The sequence below is a fragment of the Helianthus annuus genome, chromosome 6, assembly GCF_002127325.2.
Source record: "Helianthus annuus cultivar XRQ/B chromosome 6, HanXRQr2.0-SUNRISE, whole genome shotgun sequence".
Classification (NCBI taxonomy): domain Eukaryota; kingdom Viridiplantae; phylum Streptophyta; class Magnoliopsida; order Asterales; family Asteraceae; genus Helianthus; species Helianthus annuus.
In genome coordinates, this window is record NC_035438.2 from 50,978,880 (window position 1) to 51,003,794 (window position 24,915).

Sequence of the window (24,915 nt, forward strand, 5' to 3'; positions counted from 1 at the left end):
TTTTCAATGTTTTCTGCTTTGAATTAGTTTAACGATTATATATTAACTAGTAGATGCCCCGTCCGCGTTACGGGGTGAGCGCCGAATAATTCTCAACCAATTAAAAAAAGACTACTATAATTTTCCTAGGAAAAAAAAAACAAAAACGATGATAAGACCGTAGTAAACCAATTAAAACAAAAAACCTTTATAGTTTTCGTAAAAAAAAAAACAAAAACGATGGAAAAAACGTAATTTTTAACTGAGGGCCAAATCATAAATTTAATTCGGGGATAAATTGTAAACTAAATGGACCAACGGGGGAGTGCCAGGAAGTTGCCGACACGACTGTAATTTTACACTGGGGGCAAAATTGTAATGTCACCAGGAAAACAAACAAAAACGATTGGGAAAATGTAAAGTTAAGTTGAGGGTAAAATCGTAACTTGGCTGTGAGAAAAAAAACTAATGGCAAAACTATAAATTTATAAGGGGCAAAATCGTAATTTTGAACCGAGTGCAAAATCAAAATTTTTAGCTGGGAGTAAAAGGGAAATTTTTTTTAAGTGGGGGTAAGAACATAATTTTGAACTGATGGGAAAATCGTAATTTAAGGGGGAAAAATTAATGGCAAAAGTGTAAAATTAAACGGGGCAAAATCGTAATTTTTAACCGAAGGCGAAATCGAAATTTTTAGCTAAGAGTAAAAGCGCAAATTTATTTTTAAGTGGGGGCAAAAACATAATTTTATACTGATGGCAAAGTCGTAATTTTAAGACGGGACAAAATCGTAAATTTGTTTGGCCAATAAGGGAGTACCAGACAGGTGTCTGGCACTGTTGAACCTGCCGCCCATTTCATCTAATTGGGTGGCGGACCTATTACCCGATGACATCATCATCTTGAAATTGTATGTATTGAATGAATGAAAATTCTTGGAATAAAAAACATCTAAAAATGAAGCACTTGGTCAAAGTCACAAAAGGAGGCAAGGAGCAGGTTGAGATTGTTGTATAAATATATGTTTTGCACACCCTTGTTTTCCTTTGAAATAATGGAATTAGCAATAAAGATTTGTATGTTTCTTGTTGTGTATCTCATTAATAGTGTTCAATCCATTGACCACCATAAACCTCTAACCACATCAAAAATCATAGCCAAGTTGAATCTAGAGCCAAATCCAGAAGGTGGATTTTATGCAGAAACATTTAGAGACACTTCCATCAACATTTCCACTTCTCAACTTCCCCCTAGATGTAAGTAATCATACCCCCCCCCCCCCCCACCCCCACCCTTCTTTAACATTATGTTTACTATCAAAAGTATTGATTACTTTTAGAAACCTCTAATGAATCCTTTGTGATCTTTGAAGGAAGAAGTGAAAAACATATGTTTAGTTATTTACAGAGTTGGTCCCCCATATATAGTTGGTCCATGAATCTACAAACACTTGATTTAACTCTGTATCCATCTTGAATCACGGTTAACTAATTTTCGTTTTAACAAAGTAGAGACAATCATCATTTCATTCACCAGTTGATATGTTATAGTTCATAAATAATGTATTCACCGATAAAATACATATGTTTAGTTATTTAAGTGTGACATTAACATTATGATTAAACGTTTTGTTTGGAACAGTCAAGGTTGATCGTCCTATTAGCACAGCCATATACTTCTTCCTTCCGTCTGGAAATGTCTCCAACCTCCACCGTATTCCAAGTGCAGAAACATGGCACTTCTATTTGGGTGAACCTATTACGGTACGTACGTAATAGACGAGTTATTAGATAGAATATGTTAGTTATCATTAGATAAATATATTAATTATGTTGTGTTATAAAGATAAGATTTGTTGTAATTACTCTTATAATAAATAGTTGACCAATAATACACAATATGTTACAAGTTTTCATTATTTTGTAACAATAATAATACTATGTGTTACAGATATTTTCCTATTAACATTACCGTCTTTCCCAACAGATAGTGGAAATCAATGATAGAGATGGGAGTGTCAAACTCACATGCATGGGACAAAACATCCTAAAAAGCGAACGAGTTCAGTATACGGTGCCACCGGATGTGTGGTTTGGTGCATTCCCGACAAGAGACTATGACATATTGGCTGATAACCGAGTTGTGAAAAAGGCACCAAGGGACGCAGAAAAACACTTTTCTTTGGTAGGAACAACGGTTGCACCTGCTTTCGAGACTAATGACTTTGTGTTGGCTAAACGCTCTCAACTCGTTTCTCATTTTCCTGCTCTTGAATCCCTCATCTCCATGTTTACACCTTCTGATTAAAATGCATTACTAATTTCATGCTTTTGACTGCGATCATGTGTATAATCCTCTCTTCCTTTCTTTTTGCAAGTTATTATACAAATACAATTGCGAATAAAATATGAAAATTGGTATATTTATGAGCTTGATCTCAAGCTCCCTTTGGTGTATATTTTCTGGCCAAATATCTATGATAAACATCATATGAGTGTCAGAATAAGAATAAAACTACCCTTCCGCTGAAAGTACAACCATTCATGCAAACTGTACAACTAGGATTCTTCTAACTGTTGCTCTAGTTCGTCCCAGAAATCGTCATCATTTTCTTCGGTTGCATCAAGATTCTCGCCAGCACTATTTTGTGGCTCGGAGTTTTGGTTTTCCAACAGTTGAAACTGGTTGAGTCCCGTTTTCTGATAAAACATTTCTTTCTGCAAATTCCAATCTTCGGTTGTTTTCCCGACCACATCTCCGATCAATGTATTATCTTTTGCAATGTGGTTTACATCTTGTGTATCTATCACCTTTCCAGCTTCTTTAGAATGTAAAAAGAAAAAAGATTAGAAACAAAACCAATGTTCGGATCGCTTATTTGAACAATTTGTAGTTTTTCATATCCAGGTTCCAATAAGACTAGTTTTACAAATTTTGACATTTGTAATTGGTCTTTATCCAGATTTATACATTAATAACTTAACAAAAATCTCATAAGAATCTTATAAAACTTGAGGTCAAACATGTGACTTTTAATATTCAAAATTTGACAGCATGTGTTGAAAATTCCACCACATGGTTAAGGAATTTCGTCAAAATTAGGAAACCTTTTCAGCTTTTTTGAAATGACAAAACCAAAAAAAAATCCATGAAAATGAAAATTCCCCGTAAAATTTTGTGACCTTATAGTTTCACATCTACTAGAATTTTGTGTTCACAGGTCTTTTTTCTAAAAATTCACATGTTCGTGTATCAAATTATCAATTGTGATGTTAAACACTAGTCGATTTGACCCGAAACGTGAAATTCTTCTTTAAAAAAAATAAGCAAGATTATATCGGCATGAGAAAAAAAACCTTTAATGGCTAGCTCTTTCGTCATAGCATAATCTTTTGACATTTTCTTAAGCGAATCGACTTCCAGTTCTTTTCCCTGCATCACAAGCATACACTGAATTAGCACCTCATGTTACATCAAACGAAATTGAGTTTGTTTAATGGGTGTATAAATAATTAAATAAAAAGCAAAACAGTCAACTTTGTTGTGTCTGAAAAATAGATTCTGATTTTCGAACTTTTTATCTAATTATCTGATATGGATGCGCAAATTGAAATACCTCCTAATCAAATATATAAATAATTATCTGATTCTGGCTTTTTAAATCACAATGATCACTTTGAAAATGAACAATCAAACACGCCTAGAGATATTGCATATAAATTAACTGATGCATACTCACCATGTCCATGTGAATGTACCGTTCAATCTGTGTGTCTGCAAATAACCTGTTCCAAAAAAGGAACACATTTAATAACTGCTGAGATCAAAACACATTGAGCAAACTGGTATCTTTTTTATCCATCTTTTTATAAACTTGAAATAAAACTTATTCAATATTACTAAAATAATAACAATAATAATAATAATACAAGTCATTTTAAATAATACACATCGGGCGACTTTTGACTTAATTATTTAACCCGTTCGGCCAGTGTCATTTCTTGATATTTTTTATACTTAAACAAATACAAAGAAGCAATATTAGTGGCTGCATATGTGGAGAACAAGTTAATCGAAAAGAGGGGTGAAAAGAAATTAAATATCTACTTCTTATTTGCATGTTGAATACGGGCATTCTGTACTTGTATTAGTTCATTCACTCGCTCTTCTACAGATCCTTCCTTCAAGTCAACAGCCCCGTAAAGGAACAAATTTCTTTCTAGCATATTATTAACTAAAAGTGGTACAACTCCTATATTTTCGTTCTTGGCATCAATAACCAGTTCCTTGAGCCTCTTCATTTCCCCTGCCAAATGAGAGATTGAGTACAATGAGCATAAAAGCCGAAAAAATTATGGAGAACATCGATGATATCACAAGAAAAAAAACGTATTTTACTTATCACAAGAACTTTTAAAAACTTAATATCATTTTAAAATCTGATCAAGTTTAACACACTTAACTATCTACGAAAACTTCAAACAAAGAGCCTATTGGGTCAACCTGACTAGCATGTACCAAGTTTACTGATTTGACCCGTTACCCAACCCGCCCATTTAACCACCTCTACTGTAAAGCAAGTAAGCAACAAACTCAAGAGAAGGTAATAACATACGTAGACATATATAAATTCTGAAAGGGGGTTTAAACGGTTGCGTTTCATGTAGACAGTAAAGGGAATAAAGACCACCCAGCCTGTGCGATATGGAATCAGTAGACGTCATGTAACCTGCAAAAAACATACATTATTAAATTAAGATGCATCAGTTATAAACAAAGTCGAAAACTTGAGGGTGTACCTATGCAATGGGCATACAAAGATTGCATAAAAAACCCTAACTTTTTGTTAGGCTTTGCTTCAAAGATGCAAGAAAACTTTTTAGAAAGCCATATCCTCTTCATATCAGCCAACAAAGTCATGTTACCCTGAACAATACAAATTAAACAAAAAATAAATTCCGTATACTGAAGATAATAAAAGCTATTTAAAAAAAAAAAAGAGATGTAATTTATTAAAAGTTTTCAGTAAGTACCTCTGCAAACTCATTAATAAGATCATCAATGTCAAGTCTAAAGGGATTGAGATCCATTGTGTCTACAACTTATTGGTCTTTCCACACATATATATATAAAACATCACCTGATAGTCAATAAATCCATTATTAGGATCAGATTACATAACAATCCATACGATCATCGTCCAGTTTCAAACTATTTTTAACTAGTAACGCTCTTGATTATTAAACAAAACTTGAAATTTTTGAAAAACAAAAAGAGTAAAAGTTTTACCTGCGAGTCCAGTGCCGGAGGCACGGAGGTAGCCACTGATCAACTGGCGGTTGGGCTTCGGGCAACGGTGGCGACTGGCAAAAAGGTCCGGTGGGCAGCTAGGGCAGAGCAATTTTTCCCTCAATTTGATTTCTAACTAGAAAACCTAATAATAGTTCAACCAAATAACGAAATTAAAGAAAGAATGCTTTAACTTAATAATCAAGAAATTCAACTCTAGTGAAAACCAATAACCTATTAGACTCCAATTACACACAAAAAAGATAAATATGTGTTGGGATTGAACCCTATCAGAGGAACAGATAATTAAATCCAAAATTGGATCAGAGCAGTGGATCTAGAATAAGCAGATGTTTACATACAAGTGATTTCAACATCTGCTGACCTCCTATCTGCTGATCTTGCTAAATGCTGACCTACAACTCAAGTAAAGACCTGATGAAAGACTAAAGCCCTGCTGATTCAGTCTATTGCTTTGAGTCAAGCTCTGCTGATCCGAAAAAGTGCTGCTGGGTTCACAGCAGTGGAAGGTTGCAGCAGCTGATCAATAGTCTGTTTTGTAATGTAATGTAATGTAATAGCAGTAGTTAACATAGCAGTGTTTGTATAGATCAGAGGTTAGAGTCTGTTAGGAGGTTAGATGTCACTTTCATGGTGACGTCAGCTAAGATGCTCAGTAGTTTGCAAGTGCCTATAAATAGATCAGTACTTTGTACTGTTCTATTAGCTCTTTTGCACCATCGTCTTCTTTGCACGAACAAACAACTGAGCTCTGGCTGAGGGGGAGTTTGCATTCATTCATCAATCATTGTAATCATTATTGAAATAAATTCAATCTTTCGATTCATTGTGTAAAGATGTTTGATTAAAGTATTACTCTCGTTTGATTGTATGCAAAGTTTGTTTTCATCATAATTCCGCTTCACACTCATCCATTTTCATTTTAATTACAAACACAAAATACAATCAGAAACAAACTCAGATCCAACAATTGGTATCAGAGCTTGGACAGTCAAATTTGATTTAACAATCATTTTGACGTAAATAGTTCAGCTCATAACAGTTGATACTAATCGTTTGTTCGTTTGTTGAAAAACAGAGCAAGGATTAATCACCATTAAAGTTGATTTCTCAGTGTCTGTAAAACAACAAGAATGACGTCACAATCTCAGGATGATAAAAACAACATCGGCTCGCTTTTTAAACCACCTATGCTAAAAAGAAATGAGTATAACATCTGGCAGAGGAGGATGGGTCACATCCTCGCTCAACAAAGCACAGGTTTTTGGAGGTCTGTCGTCTTTGGTCCCCATGTTCCTACAGTGCCAAGCGCTGAAGATGCTAAAAAGTTCGTTCCAAAACCAGTTGAAAACTATACCGAAACCGACTTTCAAAAGATCGAACTAGATGCTAAAGCGTTTAGCATCATAGCATCAGCGCTGCCCAATGAAATATATGTTGGACTGTTACACTGTAACAGTGCCAAAGAGTTATGGGACGCGCTTAAGGAACAGTTTGGGGGAACTGAAGAAGTCATAGAAAACAATAGGGAAATCCTGAACCAACAGTATGAAACATTTTATCATGTTAAAGGTGAATCACTGACGCAACAATTCGAGTGTTTCAGTTGTCTCATCAGTGAACTGAGGCTTGTTAAAACCACTTTTACAAACTCAACTCAAAATAGCAGGTTCCTCAGGTCACTGCCAGAAAAATGGGACACCATAGCTTTTGTCACCCGAAATTCACTTGAGTTCAAGGATCTGATCTTGACCCAACTCCACGGTCGACTCCTGACCTACGAAAGGGAGTTGAACCAGAAAAGGAAGTTACAAGAGTCAGGAAAAACCGTTGATGATTATACATTCGGTAACACTGCTCTTCTGGGTCAAGAAGAATCTGGAAGTAGTGCTAAGGATCAGGGTTATGATCACTTCATTGATATAACTGCTGGTGCAAATTTTAACAACCCTGATCCTCACACTGCAAGTTTTGCATTCACTGCAAACGAAAACCAGATGTCAGACAATCTAAGCTTTGAACTCAATGATTTACAGCATTTTGATCCCACTGACTTAGAGGAAATGGACATTCTGCACCAACTGGCCTTGCTAAGTGTTAGAACTAGCAAATTTTATAAAAGAACAGGGCGAAAATTCCCAGGTTTGCATGGGAATCTAAGGGTTGGGTTGGATAAATCGAAAATCAAGTGCTACAAGTGTAACAGGTTGGGACATTTCGCTAGGGAGTGTAGGAGTCAAACTACTGGTCCCATAATCACCCATCCTTAGCTCAAATCCTAGACCTCAAAATCAAGGCACTGTGCACTATGCCCAATATGCCCCAGCAGCTCAAGTGAACACTGCTCACTATGCTGCTGCCCCCGTGCCAGTGCACTATGTCCAAACCACTGTTCCACAGATCCAATATGTTTAAACCCCTGTCCCTCAGGCACAAGTGCAGCCTGCACCTCAAACCACTGCTCCAGCAGCAGTACAACCAGATCAACAAAGTTTTTTCACTCAAGGGTTTGTTGACTGGAGCAGTATGCCTGAAGACCTTAGTGATGAAAATTTTGCACTCTATGCTTCCAATGTTTCTTCTCATAATGAATTTTGTTTGATGGCATTAGAGTCAATACAGGAGGGGGTTGAAACTGAAGAGGAACAACCGAGTATTGAAACAGTGGATGAGGTGACTGAAGCAGTGGTTACTGCTGTGGCTGGTGAACTACTGTTGGGAGAAAGTTCAGGTACCCTGATTGAACCACTGACAGACCCATGGTCCGAAGAGAACAAGGAAGAAAAGAAAGAAGAAAAAGCAGGTGAGGAAGAAGAAGGAGCTGAAGATGAAGAAAATCCTCAATGTGATTGTGCAATGATGGCTGCTGCTAAGGTATCACCTCTAATTCTTGAAAAACTGTGTTCTGACAATTGCATTATTGCTTTTGCTAACATCAAAGAGGTGAACGAAAACCTTCGGGATAAAATCTTATCTGATGAAGTCAAATTTGAAAGATCTCTAAAAGAACTTAAAAACAAATTGGCTGAAAAAGACAAAGAGATTAGCAGCTTGAAAGAAGAGCATAGCATAACCAAAACCCAACTTCAAACTTTGGTAGAAAAATACCAAGTTTGCAAAAAGGAGTTAGAGTCCACCCAGATCACATGTGAGAGATGGGTGGAATCATGTAAAGGGTATGAGGTTATGCTTGAAAAACAGATAAAAAGCAATGTGAAATTTGGGGTTGGTTATAGAAAACATGATGATGAAAACACTGCTTTTGAAAAATCTGTTCCAACCACTGCTGTACTTACTGAGTTCATCCCCACAAACAAGAATGGCCAAGAAGTGAAAATCACTGACAAACTTGGTAACAAAATCACACTTGACAGACCAATGGGATCCTCTACTTTTGAGGAGCTTGAAAATCATCAGTTTAAACCAAAATGGTCTGATGAGTGTGATATTCTTGAAAATTTCAAGCCAATGGACTTTACATCAACTGATGGTGTTAAAGCTCCAAAAGCTAAAGTCATACCTCTCAAGGACATCCCAGCAGTGGTTAAAACCTCTGTTGCAAAGGAGTCTGAAAAGAGAAAGAAGAAAGAAAAAATTGATAACTTGTTTTGTGAATTCTGTGAGAAAAGAAATCATCTAACAAAAGACTGTTTCCACTTAAAAGCTTATGATATAAACAGAACAAGTGTCATAGTTCCAGCTGAAAGTTGCATTGTTTGTGGTAAAACAAACCACAAAACTCAAGCATGTGTGTATCTCAAAAACTTTGATGTGAAAAAGAATGAGTACCTTGCTAAAACATCCTTGAGTCCATCATCATCATCATCTGTCAAATTCACCAAGAAACAACCACTGTTTGTACCAGTTCAAACAGCTGTCACAAAACAGCTGAACCAAACATCTGTCAAAAGAGATGTTCAGGTTACTGATGCACCCCCTGCCAATCAGTTCAGAAAAGGTAAGGAAAAACAGTCTTACCAAAGGATTCCACACGTTTATGAGGCCTACAAAAGGCCCTATAAACCTAAAGTGAATAGGCATCCTTTTGGTTATCAGCATGTGATTGGTCAAGACCCTCAACAGTGGTTAGCAAGAAACAGTACTAAAACTATCCAAACCCCTTACCTAACCACTGTCCATCACTCTGCATCCATACCAGACACTGCTGAATCCCCATCCAAAGCCCTGTTGGCTTTGGAGCCCTTAATGAACTAATCCTTTTACTTCATGTGCAGGGAGCTTCTGCATGCTTTGATAGTCTTTGGTATGTAGATAGTGAAGGCTCCAGGCACATGACAGGATGTAAAGCCCTCCTCAAAGACTTTAAAATCCATGGTGGGGGTGATATATCCTTTGGGAATAATAGTAAAGGGGAAGTTCTAGGGCCTGGTACAGTGCAATCTGGAAATGTAAAATTTGAAAATGTCAATCTAATAGACAATCTAAAATTCAACCTTCTGAGTGTATCACAAATGAGTGACAAAGGGTTTGGGTTATTTTTCACAAAAGATTGTTGTAGGATTGTTGGACCAGAAATGGTCAAAAAGATTGAAGCAATAATTAAAACTGGTCAAACTAAACTTGTTGCTCAAAGAAGTGGCAATGTTTATGTTGTTGATATGTCAAAAGAGTGTCCCAGAGCTGATTCCTGTCTGTTCTCAGCAGCCTCTAACAAAGAGACAGAACTTTGGCACAGAAGGCTGGGGCACACAAATCTTAAGACAATCAGTGAAATTTCAAAAAATGGTTTGGTGAGAGGCCTACCACAAAAATTGTTTTCATGTCCTGAACATTGCATTTCCTGTTTAAAAGGAAAAAACATAAAAGTTCTTACAAGTCCATTGAAGAGTCCAAAACAACCCAGTGTTTGCAAATGCTACACATGGATTTGTTTGGCCCAGTTCAAGTCATGAGCCTCAAAAAGAAAAAATATTGTTTGGTTATTGTTGATGACTTTTCTAGGTTTACATGGACTTTCTTTTTACACTCAAAAGATGAGACTGCAGGCATTTTGCAAGACTTTGTGACACAGGTTGAAAAGCAATTTGACCTTCCAGTGAAAAGCTTCAGGAGTGACAATGGCACAGAATTTAAAAATAAGGAGTTGGATGCCTTCTGTGTGAAGAAAGGGATTGTAAGGCAGTACAGCATCCCTAGAACACCAGAGCAAAATGGGGTTGTTGAAAGAAAGAACAGAACTTTGATTGAGGCTGCCAGAACTATGCTTGCAGATTCAGGTTTGCCATTAACTTTCTGGGCAGAGGCAGTAAACACTGCTTGCTATGTCCAGAACAGAGTTTTAATAAACCCCAGGCACAAAAAGACTGCTTATGAAATTCTGTATAAAATCAAACCACTGATCTCATATTTCAAGGTGTTTGGCTGCCCATGCTTTATTTTGAACTTAAAAGATTCCATTTCAAAATTTGCAGCTAAAATTGATTGTGGTTATCATCTGGGATACTCAACCACTGCCAAGGCATAGAAAGTGTTCAATACACGGACCAAGGCAGTGGAGGAGACTTTGAATGTAAAGTTCAATGAACTTTCATCAATGAAAATCCCAGCAAATCCTGCAGATCTGTTTGATCTTGAAAAAATTACTTTTGAAAATACTGCTGTCAAGACTAACAGTGCAGGTCCATCAAAGGATACAACACCAGACTATGGGTATGAAATCATCATCCCTTAAAGGTCTGCCACAAAGGGAAAAGCACCAGCTGTTCAAAACAGTTGTCAAAGCTCAACCACTGCTACCTCAACAGTTGTTGACCAAAGTAGCCCATCCACCACTGCTTCCACATCCTCAAACACTGCTGACAAAAGTCCTCAAACAGTGGATAAAAGTCAGCAGTTGTCCATTTCATTACCTCCTATTCCACCACCTTTTGAAGCCACTGCTGGGTCATCAAAGTCACCAGCAGTGGTTAGCTCAGATGATGCACATTTGCAGCCTTCACCAACAAATGTCATCATACCATACCAAGGAGATTTAATCTTCTTGAGATCTCATCCACCTGATCAAATAATTGGCAACATCAATGAAGGGGTGCTCACAAGAAGCCAAACCCAAAACATTTGTCTTTTTGCTGGTTTTCTATCACTCCATCAGCCAGTCAAGTACCAAGAGGCACTGAAAGACAACAGCTGGGTAGAAGCCATGCAAGAGGAGCTCCAACAGTTTAAAAGACAACAAGTATGGGAGCTTGTACCACTGCCAGAAGAGGTCAGTCCCATTGGCACAAAGTGGGTCTTCAAGAACAAAACTGATGAAAGGGGCATTGTTGTCAAGAATAAAGCCAGGCTTGTGGTTCAAGGTTACAGACAGGAAGAGGGGATTGATTATGATGAAACATTCGCCCCTGTTGCAAGATTGGAAGCCATTAGACTGTTCCTGGCCTTTGCTGTCAACCACAACATGAAGGTGTTTCAAATGGATATCAAAAGTGCTTTCCTCTATGGTACAATTCAAGAAGAGGTGTATGTATGTCAACCTCCAAGTTTTGAGGATCCATTTTATCCAGATCATGTCTACAGGCTAAACAAAGCTTTGTATGGCCTGAAACAAGCACCAAGGGCCTGGTATGAAACTCTTTCCAACTTCCTACTCTCAAATGGTTTCAAAAGAAGTACCATTGATAAAACACTGTTTCTTAAATGGAGAGGGAAGGATTTAATGATTGTCCAAATTTATGTGGATGACATTATTTTTGGAAGCACATGTAACAAAATGTGTGAAGAGTTTAGAGAACTCACGACAGCTGAGTTTAAAATGAGTGCAATGGGTGAGCTGCAATGCTTTCTTGGTCTCCAAGTACAGCAAATGCAAAATAGAACTTTCATTCATCAAAGCAAATATGCTAAAGAACTTTTGACCAAATTTGATATGAATGATTGTAAACCATGCAGCACACCCATGGCAACAAATAAGCTGGTCATGTCTGATGAAAAGGATGAGCTGATTGACCAAACACTCTATAGAAGCATGATTGGGTCTTTATTGTACCTAACTGCATCTAGACCAGACATCATGTTTGCAACATGTGTCTGTGCAAGAAGTTAATCAGCTCCCAGAAAATCAAATCTCATTGCTGTAAAAAGGATCTTCAGATACATAAAAGGTGCTCCCACACTTGGTATCTGGTATCCAGCTAATGGGAATATCAAGCTTTCAGGTTTTTCAGACAGTGACTTTGCTGGATGTCACACCACAAGGAAGTCCACTTCAGGACGGTGCCAGTTTCTAGGTGACTGTTTAGTTTCTTGGCAAAGCAAAAAGCAAGCAGCTGTTTCAACATCCACTGCTGAGGCTGAATACATTGCTGCTGCAAGCTGTACAGCCCAACTCCTGTGGCTTCAAAATCAGTTACTGGATTTTCGTATCACTGCCTTAAAAACACCACTCATGTTGGACAGCCAGGCAGCAGAAAATATCATCAAAAATCCAGTTTCCCACTCTACCACCAAACACATCGACATCAGACATCACTTTGTGAGGGATTGCTATGAAAAAGGTTTGATTTCTCTGCATCATGTCTCAACTAAAGACCAGCTGGCAGATGTGCTCACAAAAGCACTTGATACAGCCACTTTTGAAAGCTTGGTCTCTAGGATTGGGATGCTGAACATGGAATAACAAGCAACATCTTGTTTTTCTTTGAATAAAAGCAACAAAATGTTTTCAGAAAATCAAAAATCCATACTTAAAAATAGCTAAAAATGAAATTTTCATTAAAATCCTTAAAAGTCTGCCATAACCACTGTTTGTTCAAAAGTCTGCTCTACTTCAAAAGTCTGTCCACTGCTGAAAGTCAACCATTGTTCTCTCATTCCTTTGATAATCTCTATTGTTCAAAAGCAGTGTCTTATCCACTGATATGCTATCCACTGATAGTGAAAATCATCCACTGCCTTCTTACCACTGCCTTCATCTATCACTTTCATCAAAGTACTGTCCTTCACTTTCACCAGGGGTTGTCACGTGGGCAGTACATAGTGGTCAGACCTTTTGTAACGGCTACCACGTCAGCATTCACTTTCTTCCCTATAAAAACCCCCACTCACCACCAAAACAGGGTTTTACTGTCGAATTGAATTCTTAAAAATTCTTTTCTCAAAGCAGTTTTTCATCTCATCTTTCACAAATTTCTTCGATCATTCTACTCAAAATGACAAAATCGAAGCCATCCGCAAAACCCACATCCAAGTCATCATCGAAAACAGCCTCTCAAAAGGCAATCTCCACTAAAATCCCATATAAATCATCTCACAATCTCCTGGGTCTTCTCACAAAACCAGGAACCACCGATGTCTTTGATTCCATCATTAACATCATGGCAAAATCAAAGTACAAAACTTTGTTCACCGCTAATGCACCAATCTATTTGGAGACCCAAAGGGAGTTCTGGAAGAATGCAACCCTTGAAAAACAAGGAGACACTGCAACCACCATACACTCTTCTATAAAGGGTAAAGCTATCCAAATCACGCCACAATCCATTTCAGAGGTCTTTCAACTCGATGATCAGAAAGGTAAAACTTCTTTCACTAAAAACGAGTTACAAACTGACTTCATTGAAAGAGGGTATGAAGCCACAATGATGAAGAAACTTACCTTACAAAAAGGTTATTTTCCTTCTGCAACCAGATTTTTATTTCATACCCTCCTACTGTGTGTTTCAAACAAGACCACTTCTTTCAATGAAATCCCTTTAAAGATTCAAAATCTGGGGTATGCAATTCTTCAAGAAGAAAATTTTAACTACTCTCGGGAAATCTTTAAAGATTTGGTTAATAATGTTGAAACAAAGTCATTCTTACTGTTTCCAAGGTTTCTAAGTTACTATTTTGAAAAGAAATTCAGTAAGGATGATTTAGCTGCAATAAATCAAGGTGGGTCTACTCAAATAAACAGCTTAACAACTGAAACTTTTTCAAGAATGTTAGCACCTTGAAAAACACAAGCAGAGGTGCCTGAGCAGAATTTAGCAGCTACCACTGCTCCTCAGGTATCTGCTGCTGAGCCCACTGCTCTAGGTGATCAAAGCAGCAGACCAACTGTTTTGAAACCCACACCTACAAATCCCAAAAAGCCAAACAAAAAGAAAAATCAAAAACCCCCCAAACCAATCAAAACGGCAACTCTGGAGGATGAGATACCAGAGCTACTGCATGTGACAACACAAATGTCACAAGAAACCACTGCTGCTACTTCCTCACAGCAGTTGGTACAAATATCTCAACCCATAACCAAAACTCCTCCTGCTTCTTCACAAAAAGAACAGGTTGTACACATAGGGCCACCACATTATGATGCTCTGGAAACACTCGTTTCCATCATCCACAGCTCAATGCCTGGGGCAACTTCTCTTTCTACACCCCACCTCACATCCACAATTCCACCAAAAACACAACTTTTGTTGGATGCAATCGATTTGAACCAGGCATTACTCAGTCCTTCTCAATCACCTGTTAATGAAAATATACCTCAACAACTGACTGAGCCTGATGCATCATTCCTTGCTAACCCACCAACACAACCTGAGGAGGTTACACCCCTTGAGTTACAAGTAACTCTTGGTGGTCATCCAAGTGAAGCAGCCACTACAACTGTTGAACCCACTGGTTTACAGTTGGACAGTGGTTACATCAATAAGACTTCCTTGGAGGCAATTCCTTTTATAGCACCTCTGCCAACCACCAGTGGATTTATTTATCCTACTGGCAACATCAAAAGGTTGTCAAGTGTTGAAGGGAGAAGACCCCAGTACCAAGAAAAAGGGGAATTAGTGGTTAATGTTTGGAGTATACTCCCTACCTCTACCACTGATAAAACCACTGTTAGTGGGAAATCAGATGATCCCATTAAAATGGGTGTAGGAACGTTTTCCGACCTGACGAGTCGTTCAGAAGAGCGCTTAGACTAATTCAGAGGCGGAATTCATTGAATTAGTCTTCGTAAAGCTTGATTTCACTACTAAACGTCTCCTTTATTGATTAACTGTCAAATTACAAGTTCTTGGAGACAAACGGGTAGAGCTTCGCAGTTACACCTTGAAAAACACACACCTGGATCGCTCTACTGAACCCCTATTTATAAGCATTTGGGTTCGCTTATATGGACAAGTCCATATGAGCGAACCAGACAATTGCCACTCGAGCGGTCCATCCATATGTCCAAATAAGCGGCCCATTAACCTGTCGTTCGAGCGGTCCATCCATATGTCCGCTCGAGCGATCCTAAACCTATTGGACCTAATGAGCGAACCTATTGCCTAATATCTATACAATCTCGTATTCCGCACACAATACGATCTGCCCTACCCTAAGACTCGAACTAAGATGTAGTCGACAGACAACTGCACCAACAGACTCCCCCTTGAATGTTGACGGAATCTTCAGTGAGAGTCTTCAATCATTCACAGCTCTTCAATCTTGTTCGGTCTTCTTCAGGAACTCTTCCCTGGAAATATATGCCTGGATCTTTCTCTGGTTCTAACTTTCGTCAGACTCCCCCTATCATCATGCTGGGATCTCTGTCTGGAAATCGTTATCACCATTGAAATCAACTCCTGGCTTTCTCTGTTTAAGCTCTTCTCTGGTTCTGATGTGTCTCCTGGCTATCTGTAGCAACAGAATCAGAAACCTGCAAGACTCAGACACACTATCACAATACAACACAATTGTGATTCAACTTAATGAATCAACTAATCATTTGATACTTTTTACAATTAAACACTGATCACAAATTTGAAACATTCCAATTTCTGATTCAACCTAATGAATCATTTTAAACATTTCAAACCACTTAACCAACCTGTCTGTTCATCAAGTTTAGCCTTTGAGATTTTGAAAATCAGCTCTTCAACATCAGTTGTCAAAAATCTTTTTGGATTTTTCAAAATATGAAACGTAAATGTACAGACAAGAATTTAAACGCAGAACAAACATATTTTTGTGAGTTTGTGCAAGAGGATCATATCAGTTTTTGAGACACATCACAAACACCATTAAGCTTCTAATCGTTTTAAGTTCTAAACGATTCACGTAGATTGACGATATAATTGTCCTCTTAAATTTTCATACAATTTTCAATCTATTCAGGATACTATTTAGGTGTTTTATGAACTTAGTTCAATTCATGTGTCCCACCTCTTGAATATACTCCCGTATCCAGAATCCCAATATTCAGTCTTACAGGAATGAATACTACAATGATGTCTGTACATAAATTAGGGGAAAGATGCGAGAACTGAGGGATCTCAGGTCAGAACTTCCGTTCAGCAGAGAGATATCAACTTCGACTTAGCAGTGTGTCCCCTTTAGAGGATCTTTTTAGCTACAACAGATGATTATCAATTTTATTGTCTAATCAACTGAGGGCTTTATGCTATGTTTCAAGCATTTTGCGGAAAGTATTAGCCAAGGACTAGGTCAGAACTACCGTTCAGCAGAAGTCCCGGAATAATACCCCAGACATCATAGAGTATAAACACCTAGTATATCAGAATACGAGATCCTTCAAACGAGATTTCAAGGGTTACCTATATATCCAAGTAGTGTTCCCCACGAATTTCACAAGTTTGAAATTTTAAGTTTATATCCCGAATAAATCTACTAAATGTACGAAAACCTATCGTCACATCATCAATGAGACCGTTTATCACATTTTACATTACATTTCTTTAGCGTGCTGTGATACTCCACTGATTTACTATCATTTCCTCTTATTTCGCAACACAACTCAGTTTTAATTTTTCAATGTTTTTGACATTTTCAAATTTTCTGATTTTTTTAAATTTTTTTAATTTTTTCTCCCCCTAAAATCAAAATATGTTTCAATTTTGATTTTCTGGGAAAATTTGAAACAAACTGTACAAATATGACAACATGATGAGAATCACATCAATTCTCCATCCATTTGGCATAAACAATCAGAACTCCCCCTCACAACAAACTATTTTCCCATAATGATTTCAAAACACTTAAGTTTGTTTTAATCAGAATGGTTTTTCCAGAAAATAAGTTTCGTTGTTTTTACCTTTTGTAAAATGGGGCAAAATCATCACATTGTTTACCAAATTCATAAATGATAGTTAACTCAAGTTCAATTTAATGACCTTGGTTTAACCACTTGTAAGACCAACTGGTTCTTATTCTGAACCAATTACAACAACCAAAAACATACAATCACTTGTAAGTTTAGCAATTTAAGCTCTTCAAACCTGTTTTTCAACCAATTACCATCTGTTGGTTGAATTTTTAAGATGCCAATTCCTACTCCTCGCTTACAAACCTGGGAGTTCCGGCAAGTCCTGCAAAAACCTCACAAACAGATTTTAGAAATATGCCGATTCATGATCCACAATACCATCTTGGGATCTCCGGCAAGTCAGGTTTTTTCATTTAAACAGATTCACCCAAGCCTGACGGTCCTTGGGTGATTTAGAATTCTTCTTCAACAATGGTGGAAAGTTTGCATCATCCATTGTTAAACTTGAATTTTCCTTTTTTACCTCTACCAATGGCTCCTCTGATTTTGATAAACCAGAATCATTGCCTGCAGGTGGCTTGTCTGACTTTGACCTGTCAGATTCATCGCCGACCATTTTCTTCTTTTTCTTTTCCTCTTTCGTCCTCTGATTTGTATCTGATGAATCTCTCTTGCATGACTCTACAATTGAAGGAGTTGATTCATCAGAACTTTTATTCTTTCTGTCCGGTGAACCCGAGGACAATATCTTCTCCAGATATTCTCTTGCTTTCTTTCTTTTCTTCCTCAGTCTGTCTTTCTGCCGCTGTGAAAGTTTAACTTTCTTTTCTTGAAATGACTGTTCTTGAACTTTAGGTTTCAGAACCTTCTGTTCCTGGGGCTTGACTTTGACTGGAATCTTTGCCACTTTCTGAGAATTAGCCCTCAATCTTTCATTCGATCTCCTTGGGCAATCTCGGGCAACGTGACCTTTGATATTGCAGTTAAAGCACCTCCTGGTCTCATAACTCCAATTCCGGCAGTTAACAGCAATGTGTCCTTGATAACCGCATCGGTAACACACTCTGTTATCGTACCGATCACCATTTTGAGTCCAAACGCTCAGATCAAAGCATTGTTTGGCTTGGTGATATTCTTTCCTCAAGTTTGCTGGATTTGGCTTTTGAGCACTGTGGTTCAACCTGCACCACTTATTACCAACATTTTTTGAATTTTCATTTTTTACTTTTTGTAATTTTTCATTTTGATTGGATGATTGATCTGATGAGCTTTTATTATCTTTTTGAACAATTTTCTCATTTTTAATTTTTTGTTTCTGTTCCGCTTTCTTCTTCAAAGGTTTTTGCTTCGAGCATTCACCCTTTTCAGTTGATTGCAGAACAGTTTTCTGAAACTTTTCCTTTTTATCATCAGATTTTTCACCACAATCTTGAACTTTGACTTTGTCAAAGTTTGTGACATTGTCACTTATTGGAACAAAATTGATTGGTTTTGGACAGGGAAACTTCAAACTATCTGATGCAGTCACAAAACCTATCAATTTCTTTTCAAGTTCATCAATCTTGCTTCTGGAATTCTCAGCTTCTTTTTCAAACTGAGATATTCTTTCAAGATGAGACTTGATTATTTTCTCATTCTCATTCTTCGAATTTTCAAGAACAGATTTTTCATTCATCAAAACTTTTATCTGTTCCTGAAATTTTGATTCATTCGCTTTCAGATTCTTGTTTTCCAGCTTAATCCAGAAATCCTCATCTTCTGAAGATTTCTTTTTGCTTTCCAACTCTTTTTCCAACACTTCAATTTTCTTTCTAGCACATTCACATTCTTTCTCAAGTTTAATTATTTTCTGAAGATGTGAATTGATCAATTTTTGCTTTTCAATGTTATTTTGGCTAAAAACATTTCTCCCATCTTCAAGAATTTTCAGTTGATTTTGAAATTCTTTTTCACTTTTTGATTTTTCAATTTCAAAATCCTTAATTTTCTCTTCAAAAACCTTTTCTTTGTCCTTCAACTTCTTGTTTTCAAATGTCAAACTGTTCAAATTACTTAACAGTTTGTCATTTTCATCTTTCAACTTCTCATAATTTTCCTTCAAAATAAGAATCTGATTATCATCAGCATGCTTCACATCTTCTAACTTCTTGACTTTCGATGTCAAACTTTCCGCATCTTTCAAGAGTTTGTCATTTTCAGTCTTGAAACTGTCACATTTTAAGCATACTGATGTAGAACTTGAAGATTCAAACTCTACAGATTCTTCATCTTTTGAAGTGTTCTTTGTTTCTATCTTGTCTGTACCTGCACAAAAGAGTTTAACAAAATCAATAGGATTCATACTATCATCAATATAACATTTCCTTTTGATATCATATTTCAGAATACTCTTTGTTGCAAGAAACACACAAATTCTTCTATCAACTTCAATGAGTACGTCCAACTCCAATTTATCCAAATTCTTTTCCATCTTAGCCAAAAAATCCCTCTTTTTCTTTTCTTCCTTATAAAACTCTGCTCTAACTTCATTAAAGAACTGATATGGAAAAGCTCTGGAAAGAAATCTCTCTGTTTTAGCACAACCATAAACTCATCCCATTTAGCAGGTAATGCAGTTGTCAATTTTGATAGATATTCATCATTTGACATCTTAATACCTGTACTCCACATATTGTCCGTTAGAATTTTAAACCGTTTTTCTATCTCTTTCAATGTTTCATCCTTTTGACATATGAAAAGTTCAAAACTCTTAATCCAAATATCCGAACTCACATTTCTATAATCGGTATCCATATTTCTCATATACCAATTATTAAAATCTTCAAGCCTATGATTTTCTTGTTCATCAAATAACATCGTCATTTTTCACAGAAAATCCAACACGTGTTTGTTGACTAAAAGCGAACCACTGATGACCAAATGAGCGGATCAGATCGATCAAATAAGAGATCCAAGTACAATCTGACCAAATGAGCGAACCAACTATTGGTCAGATAAGCGGACCAGACAGATAACCAAAAGAGCGATCCGGACGGACAGATAAGCGGTCCAAACCGACGTATGAGCGGTTCCAATCAACGTCCGAACGAGCGGATAAAAAATGTATGAATGAGCGGTCCGGATGGTTCAAATTGTCACAAGAGCGGTCCAAACCCAGAAGATGTTCGTTCGAGCGATTCAGAAATATTGTACCTAAGAGCGGTCCAAACTGTGATCTATGAGCGATCCATGATGACGTCACTACGAGCGGACCATAAAACGAACATGATTAGACCTACTAAAACTTCGAATTTTGACTCGAAACTTTCCAGGGTTTGTCTCGGTACTATTACGCACAATCTGTGAAAATTTGAGCAAATTCCGACTGTGAAATCTCTCCGAAATGAGAAAAGAAGGTGTAGAAATCAGAATTTTGAGTGAAAATCGAGCTAAACGGTAAGAACTCTTCCTCCTGAGCTCTGATACCACTTGTAGGAACGTTTTCCGACCTGACGAGTCGTTCAGAAGAGCGCTTAGACTAATTCAGAGGCGGAATTCATTGAATTAGTCTTCGTAAAGCTTGATTTCACTACTAAACGTCTCATTTATTGATTAACTGTCAAATTACAAGTTCTTGGAGACAAACGGCAGAGCTTCGCAGTTACACCTTGAAAAACACACACCTGGATCGCTCTACTGAACCCCTATTTATAAGCATTTGGGTTCGCTTATATGGACAAGTCCATATGAGCGAACCAGACAATTGCCACTCGAGCGGTCCATCCATATGTCCAAATAAGCGGCCCATTAACCTGTCGTTCGAGCGGTCCATCCATATGTCCGCTCGAGCGATCCTAAACCTATTGGACCTAATGAGCGAACCTATTGCCTAATATCTATACAATCTCGTATTCCGTACACAATACGATCTGCCCTACCCTAAGACTCGAACTAAGATGTAGTCGACAGACAACTGCACCAACAATGGGTGATGATTTACAATATCAGGATTTGACGGAACGAACTGAAAAGTTGGATACATCTGTTGCAGATCTTAAAAACATACTACAGCAGGTGTTGAAAACTCAAAAGATGCAATCCACTGCTGTTCCACCTCAAGCACCTGCTCCACAACAGGCATCTGCTACAAATGAGCCCTGGAATCTATTTCAACCTTTTCTCCATCATCAAGCACAACTAGCAGATCAGCAACATGAAAAACATGTTCAACAGCTGAGAAATGCAATGGAGTCAAGGTTCAAGAACAATCAGGCTGATCTAAAGGCTCTCAAAACTCAGATCCTGCACACCACTGGCACTGCTCCTCCAACAGTTCTCTTCATTGATCAACTTCCCCCAGATAATGCCAAAAAGGGGGAGAAAATTCAGGAATGGAAAAAGAAGGGAATAGAGGATGGTCTCTACATTGCACCAGAAAATTCAAATATGACCAAACAGATCCCTCTGCCAGATGGAAGCAAGAAAATTGATGTGACCACAAATGCACTGGCAGAAGCAGTTGCAAGTGTAAAGAGGGATAGAGAGGCCAAAAGGAAAGCCAGGGTGGATTATCCGGATCAGGGTACTTCAGGGTCAAAAGATGATGAAAATCTTGTTGATGAAAAGAAGAAGCCTACAAGAAGAGTAAGGCTACCCAAATCCATTCCAACCAGACGTTCAAAGTCTGTTCCAAAACCACCACCTAAAACAGCTGTTGTAACTTCTGCTGTACCCACTACTGTTGGTACTTCAGTGGTTTCAACATCTGCTCCCACTTCAACACACACCAGTTCAACACACACCACATCCACTGCCTTACCACCATCACCACCAAAAACAAAATCACCTCCTGCCAAAAGGCAGAAGACAGCAGTTGTTACAACATCTGCTGTAAAGACAACAGTGGTTGAAACACCAGTTGTTTCAACAACTGTTAGTCAATCACAAATCACTGCCGTTACATCCACCACCACTGTTCCATCCGAAACATCATCAGCCCCTCCTCAAACAAAGAGGAGAAGGCTAATTCTCAAAGATGATGACACTTCACCATCTCAAACATCTTCAAAATCTTTAGCTCTTGTCACAATACCAAAACCAGTTGCTCTCTCTTCAGTTCGAATGCACAAGCCCTTACCTCCTGCAGGTGTTCAGTTTCCTCTTGAACTAGCAGCTGTTAGAGAAGAAATAAAATCATTTTACTATGAGGATGACCCTGCCAAAAGGAGTTTGCCACCAATAAGAGGATATCCCTGGCCTAAAAATGTTGATGAATATTTGAAGATCAAGGCCAAGCAAGCAGAGGATATCTCAAAAAGAAACACACAAGGGAAATCTGACAAAGAAATTTCTAGAACCTATCAATATCTGCTCACACAAGTCAGTTCCCTAGAACAATTTGCAAAAAATGTCAGTCAACAAATTTCAGAAAGAGCAACTGAAACTTTGAAGAAAGACTACATTGAAAGCATCATGGCTCACAAGAAGTACAAAGGAGAGAGATACATGTACAAAAAGTGGACTGTTCCTGAGCTTGAAAATGAAGCAGCAAGAATTCAAGACATGATAAAAAGGGAAGTCACTCACACTCCTCCTGACTGGGCAAAGTTTAGAAAGAATGTACCTGACAAACAGGTAGAACTGAAAAGAATGAGAGAAGAACTGGTTGCTGCTGAATATGGAAACAAAAGACAAATTGCTAGATGGAAAGAAGATGTGGTCAGGATCACCTACAAAAGGTTAGAGGAATTAAGAAAGAAAGATCCAAAAGTTCCTCAAAAGCCTGACTATCCTAAAGCTGAGGTTTCAAAAAGACCATCAAAGCTGCAAATCAGGAGAACCACTGCTCCAACTGGTGCTGCCATCTATAAAAGAAGGTCACACAAACAGTTGGGAGCTGAAACCATCCAAGAGTTGATAAAAGGAGATGACCTTGTAAAAGAAGGCATAAAGAAAATGATCATAGAAACTCTTGGTTTGGGTCAAACTGCAAATACTGGTCAACCAGTTATGAATAGGCCAGCCTCACCAAATACCTCTGCAAATAAACATCTCCCAAGAAACCCACCAGGCTCAAAAATACAAAAGTGGGAAACTGACAAACAGACCTGCGTATTGACTTTGCTCAGGTCTGGTGGAGAAGTGGAGAAAATATCAAGGGAACAAGCTCTTGGCCTGAGTCTTGAAGATTTGCAGGATCTCCTTGATCTTCCACTTAGCAGGGATGATGAAGACACAGGTGCCCTTAACTTTGAACTACAATTTAAAGGACAGATAAGAGAACTGTTGATGAGGCAATAAATGTCCACAATAATGAAGAGTTTTGGCATTATCTGTTCCAGGGGGAGATTATTGGGATTGAACCCTATCAGAGGAACAGATAATTAAAGCCAAAACTGGATCAGAGCAGTGGATCCAGAATAAGCAGATGTTTACATACAAATCTCTCCCCTTGAAAGTGATTTCTACATCTGCTGACCTCCTATCTGCTGATCTTGCTAAATGCTGTCCTACAACTGCTGCTCAAGTAAAGACCTAATGAAAGACTAAAGCCCTGCTGATTCAATCTACTGCTTTGAGTCAAGCTCTGCTGATCCGAACAAGTGCTGCTGGGTTCACAGCAGTGGAAGGTTGCAGCAGCTGATCAATAGTCTGTTTTGTAATGTAATGTAATAGCAGTAGTTAACATAGCAGTGTTTGTATAGATCAGAGGTTAGAGTTTGTTAGGAGGTTAGATGTCACTTTCATGGTGACGTCAGCTAAGATGCTCAGTAGTTTGCAAGTGCCTATAAATAGATCAGTACTTTGTACTGTTCTATTAGCTCTTTTGCACCATCGTCTTCTTTGCACTAACAAACAACTGAGCTCTGGCTGAGGGGGAGTTTGCATTCATTCATCAATCATTGTAATCGTTATGGAAATAAATTCAATCTTCCGATTCATTGTGTAAAGATGTTTGATCAAAGTATTACTCTCGTTTGATTGTATGCAAAGTTTGTTTTCATCATAATTCCGCTGCACACTCATCCATTTTCATTTTAATTACAAACACAAAATACAATCAGAAACAAACTCAGATCCAACAATATGTATAACTTTGGTTTAGGGTTTAGGGGTTAGATAAATTAATTTAACATAAACAAACATAAAAAAAATCAATATAAACAAATGTAGTAACATTAACAAAAAAAAAAAAACCCTAAATAAATAAAGTAATATGAGCAATCATTTTAACATAAAGCCATAAACAGTCGATGAATATATTGTAAATAGTGAGAATTTAGAAAAAAAGAACTTACAACTCAACGAACAGAACAGAGCAGAGGCAATCGGGCAGAAGCGGATTTTAGGGCTGAAAGGGAAGTGGCCGGAGACTGACGGACATGGTTGCGGTGGGCGACGGGGTAGTAACCGGAGAAGAACAAGGCAGCAGGTGACTGAGGAGGCTGGAGGGGCTGCGTGGAGGCTGAAGCGGCTCCGGCGAGGCTGTTGCACGGCCGACGTTGGTTGGACTCTGGAGAGTGGAGATAAGTGGCCGTGGAACTGAAGAATGGTGCGTGCAGCGTGTATTCTGTTGGTGGGCGAACTAATCCCTAGATCTGTTTCGATTTTGAATTTAACAAAAAAAAGGCCAAAAAATATATAGAGAAAAAAAG

At 37.9% G+C, this 24,915-nt stretch overlaps 2 protein-coding genes across 2 annotated transcripts; one reads left to right on the forward strand and one right to left on the reverse strand.

Moving 5' to 3' along the window:
* The first annotated feature begins 1,041 nt into the window (after positions 1 to 1,041).
* LOC110864670 lies at positions 1,042 to 2,308 on the forward strand. The gene is made up of 3 exons (XM_022113781.2): positions 1,042 to 1,235; positions 1,621 to 1,742; positions 1,966 to 2,308. Exons 1-3 carry the CDS (start codon positions 1,058 to 1,060, stop codon positions 2,284 to 2,286), a joined length of 621 nt encoding a protein of 206 aa, XP_021969473.2. The 5' UTR covers positions 1,042 to 1,057; the 3' UTR covers positions 2,287 to 2,308.
* Positions 2,309 to 2,373: 65 nt separating this feature from the next.
* Positions 2,374 to 24,915, reverse strand: LOC110864669. Its single transcript, XM_022113780.2, has 9 exons — positions 24,559 to 24,915; positions 5,269 to 5,413; positions 5,013 to 5,119; positions 4,779 to 4,905; positions 4,595 to 4,708; positions 4,087 to 4,285; positions 3,719 to 3,764; positions 3,336 to 3,411; positions 2,374 to 2,800 (listed from the first exon to the last, which is right to left on the reverse strand). Exons 3-9 carry the CDS (start codon positions 5,067 to 5,069, stop codon positions 2,538 to 2,540), a joined length of 882 nt encoding a protein of 293 aa, XP_021969472.1. The 5' UTR covers positions 5,070 to 5,119; positions 5,269 to 5,413; positions 24,559 to 24,915; the 3' UTR covers positions 2,374 to 2,537.

Bases quoted from the DNA above. Each gene is read 5' to 3' on its own strand.
- LOC110864670 (XM_022113781.2), top strand. From the start codon at position 1,058: ATGTTTCTTGTTGTGTATCTCATTAATAGTGTTCAATCCATTGACCAC. The intron at 1,236-1,620 runs GTAAGTAATCAT...TGTTTGGAACAG, and splicing joins TTCTCAACTTCCCCCTAGAT to TCAAGGTTGATCGTCCTATT. The intron at 1,743-1,965 runs GTACGTACGTAA...CTTTCCCAACAG, and splicing joins ATTTGGGTGAACCTATTACG to ATAGTGGAAATCAATGATAG.
- LOC110864669 (XM_022113780.2), bottom strand. From the start codon at position 5,069: ATGGATCTCAATCCCTTTAGACTTGACATTGATGATCTTATTAATGAG. The intron at 4,906-5,012 runs GTACTTACTGAA...TGTATTGTTCAG, and splicing joins TTATTAATGAGTTTGCAGAG to GGTAACATGACTTTGTTGGC. The intron at 3,765-4,086 runs GTAGATATTTAA...TTTTTGGAACAG, and splicing joins ATTCAACATGCAAATAAGAA to GTTATTTGCAGACACACAGA.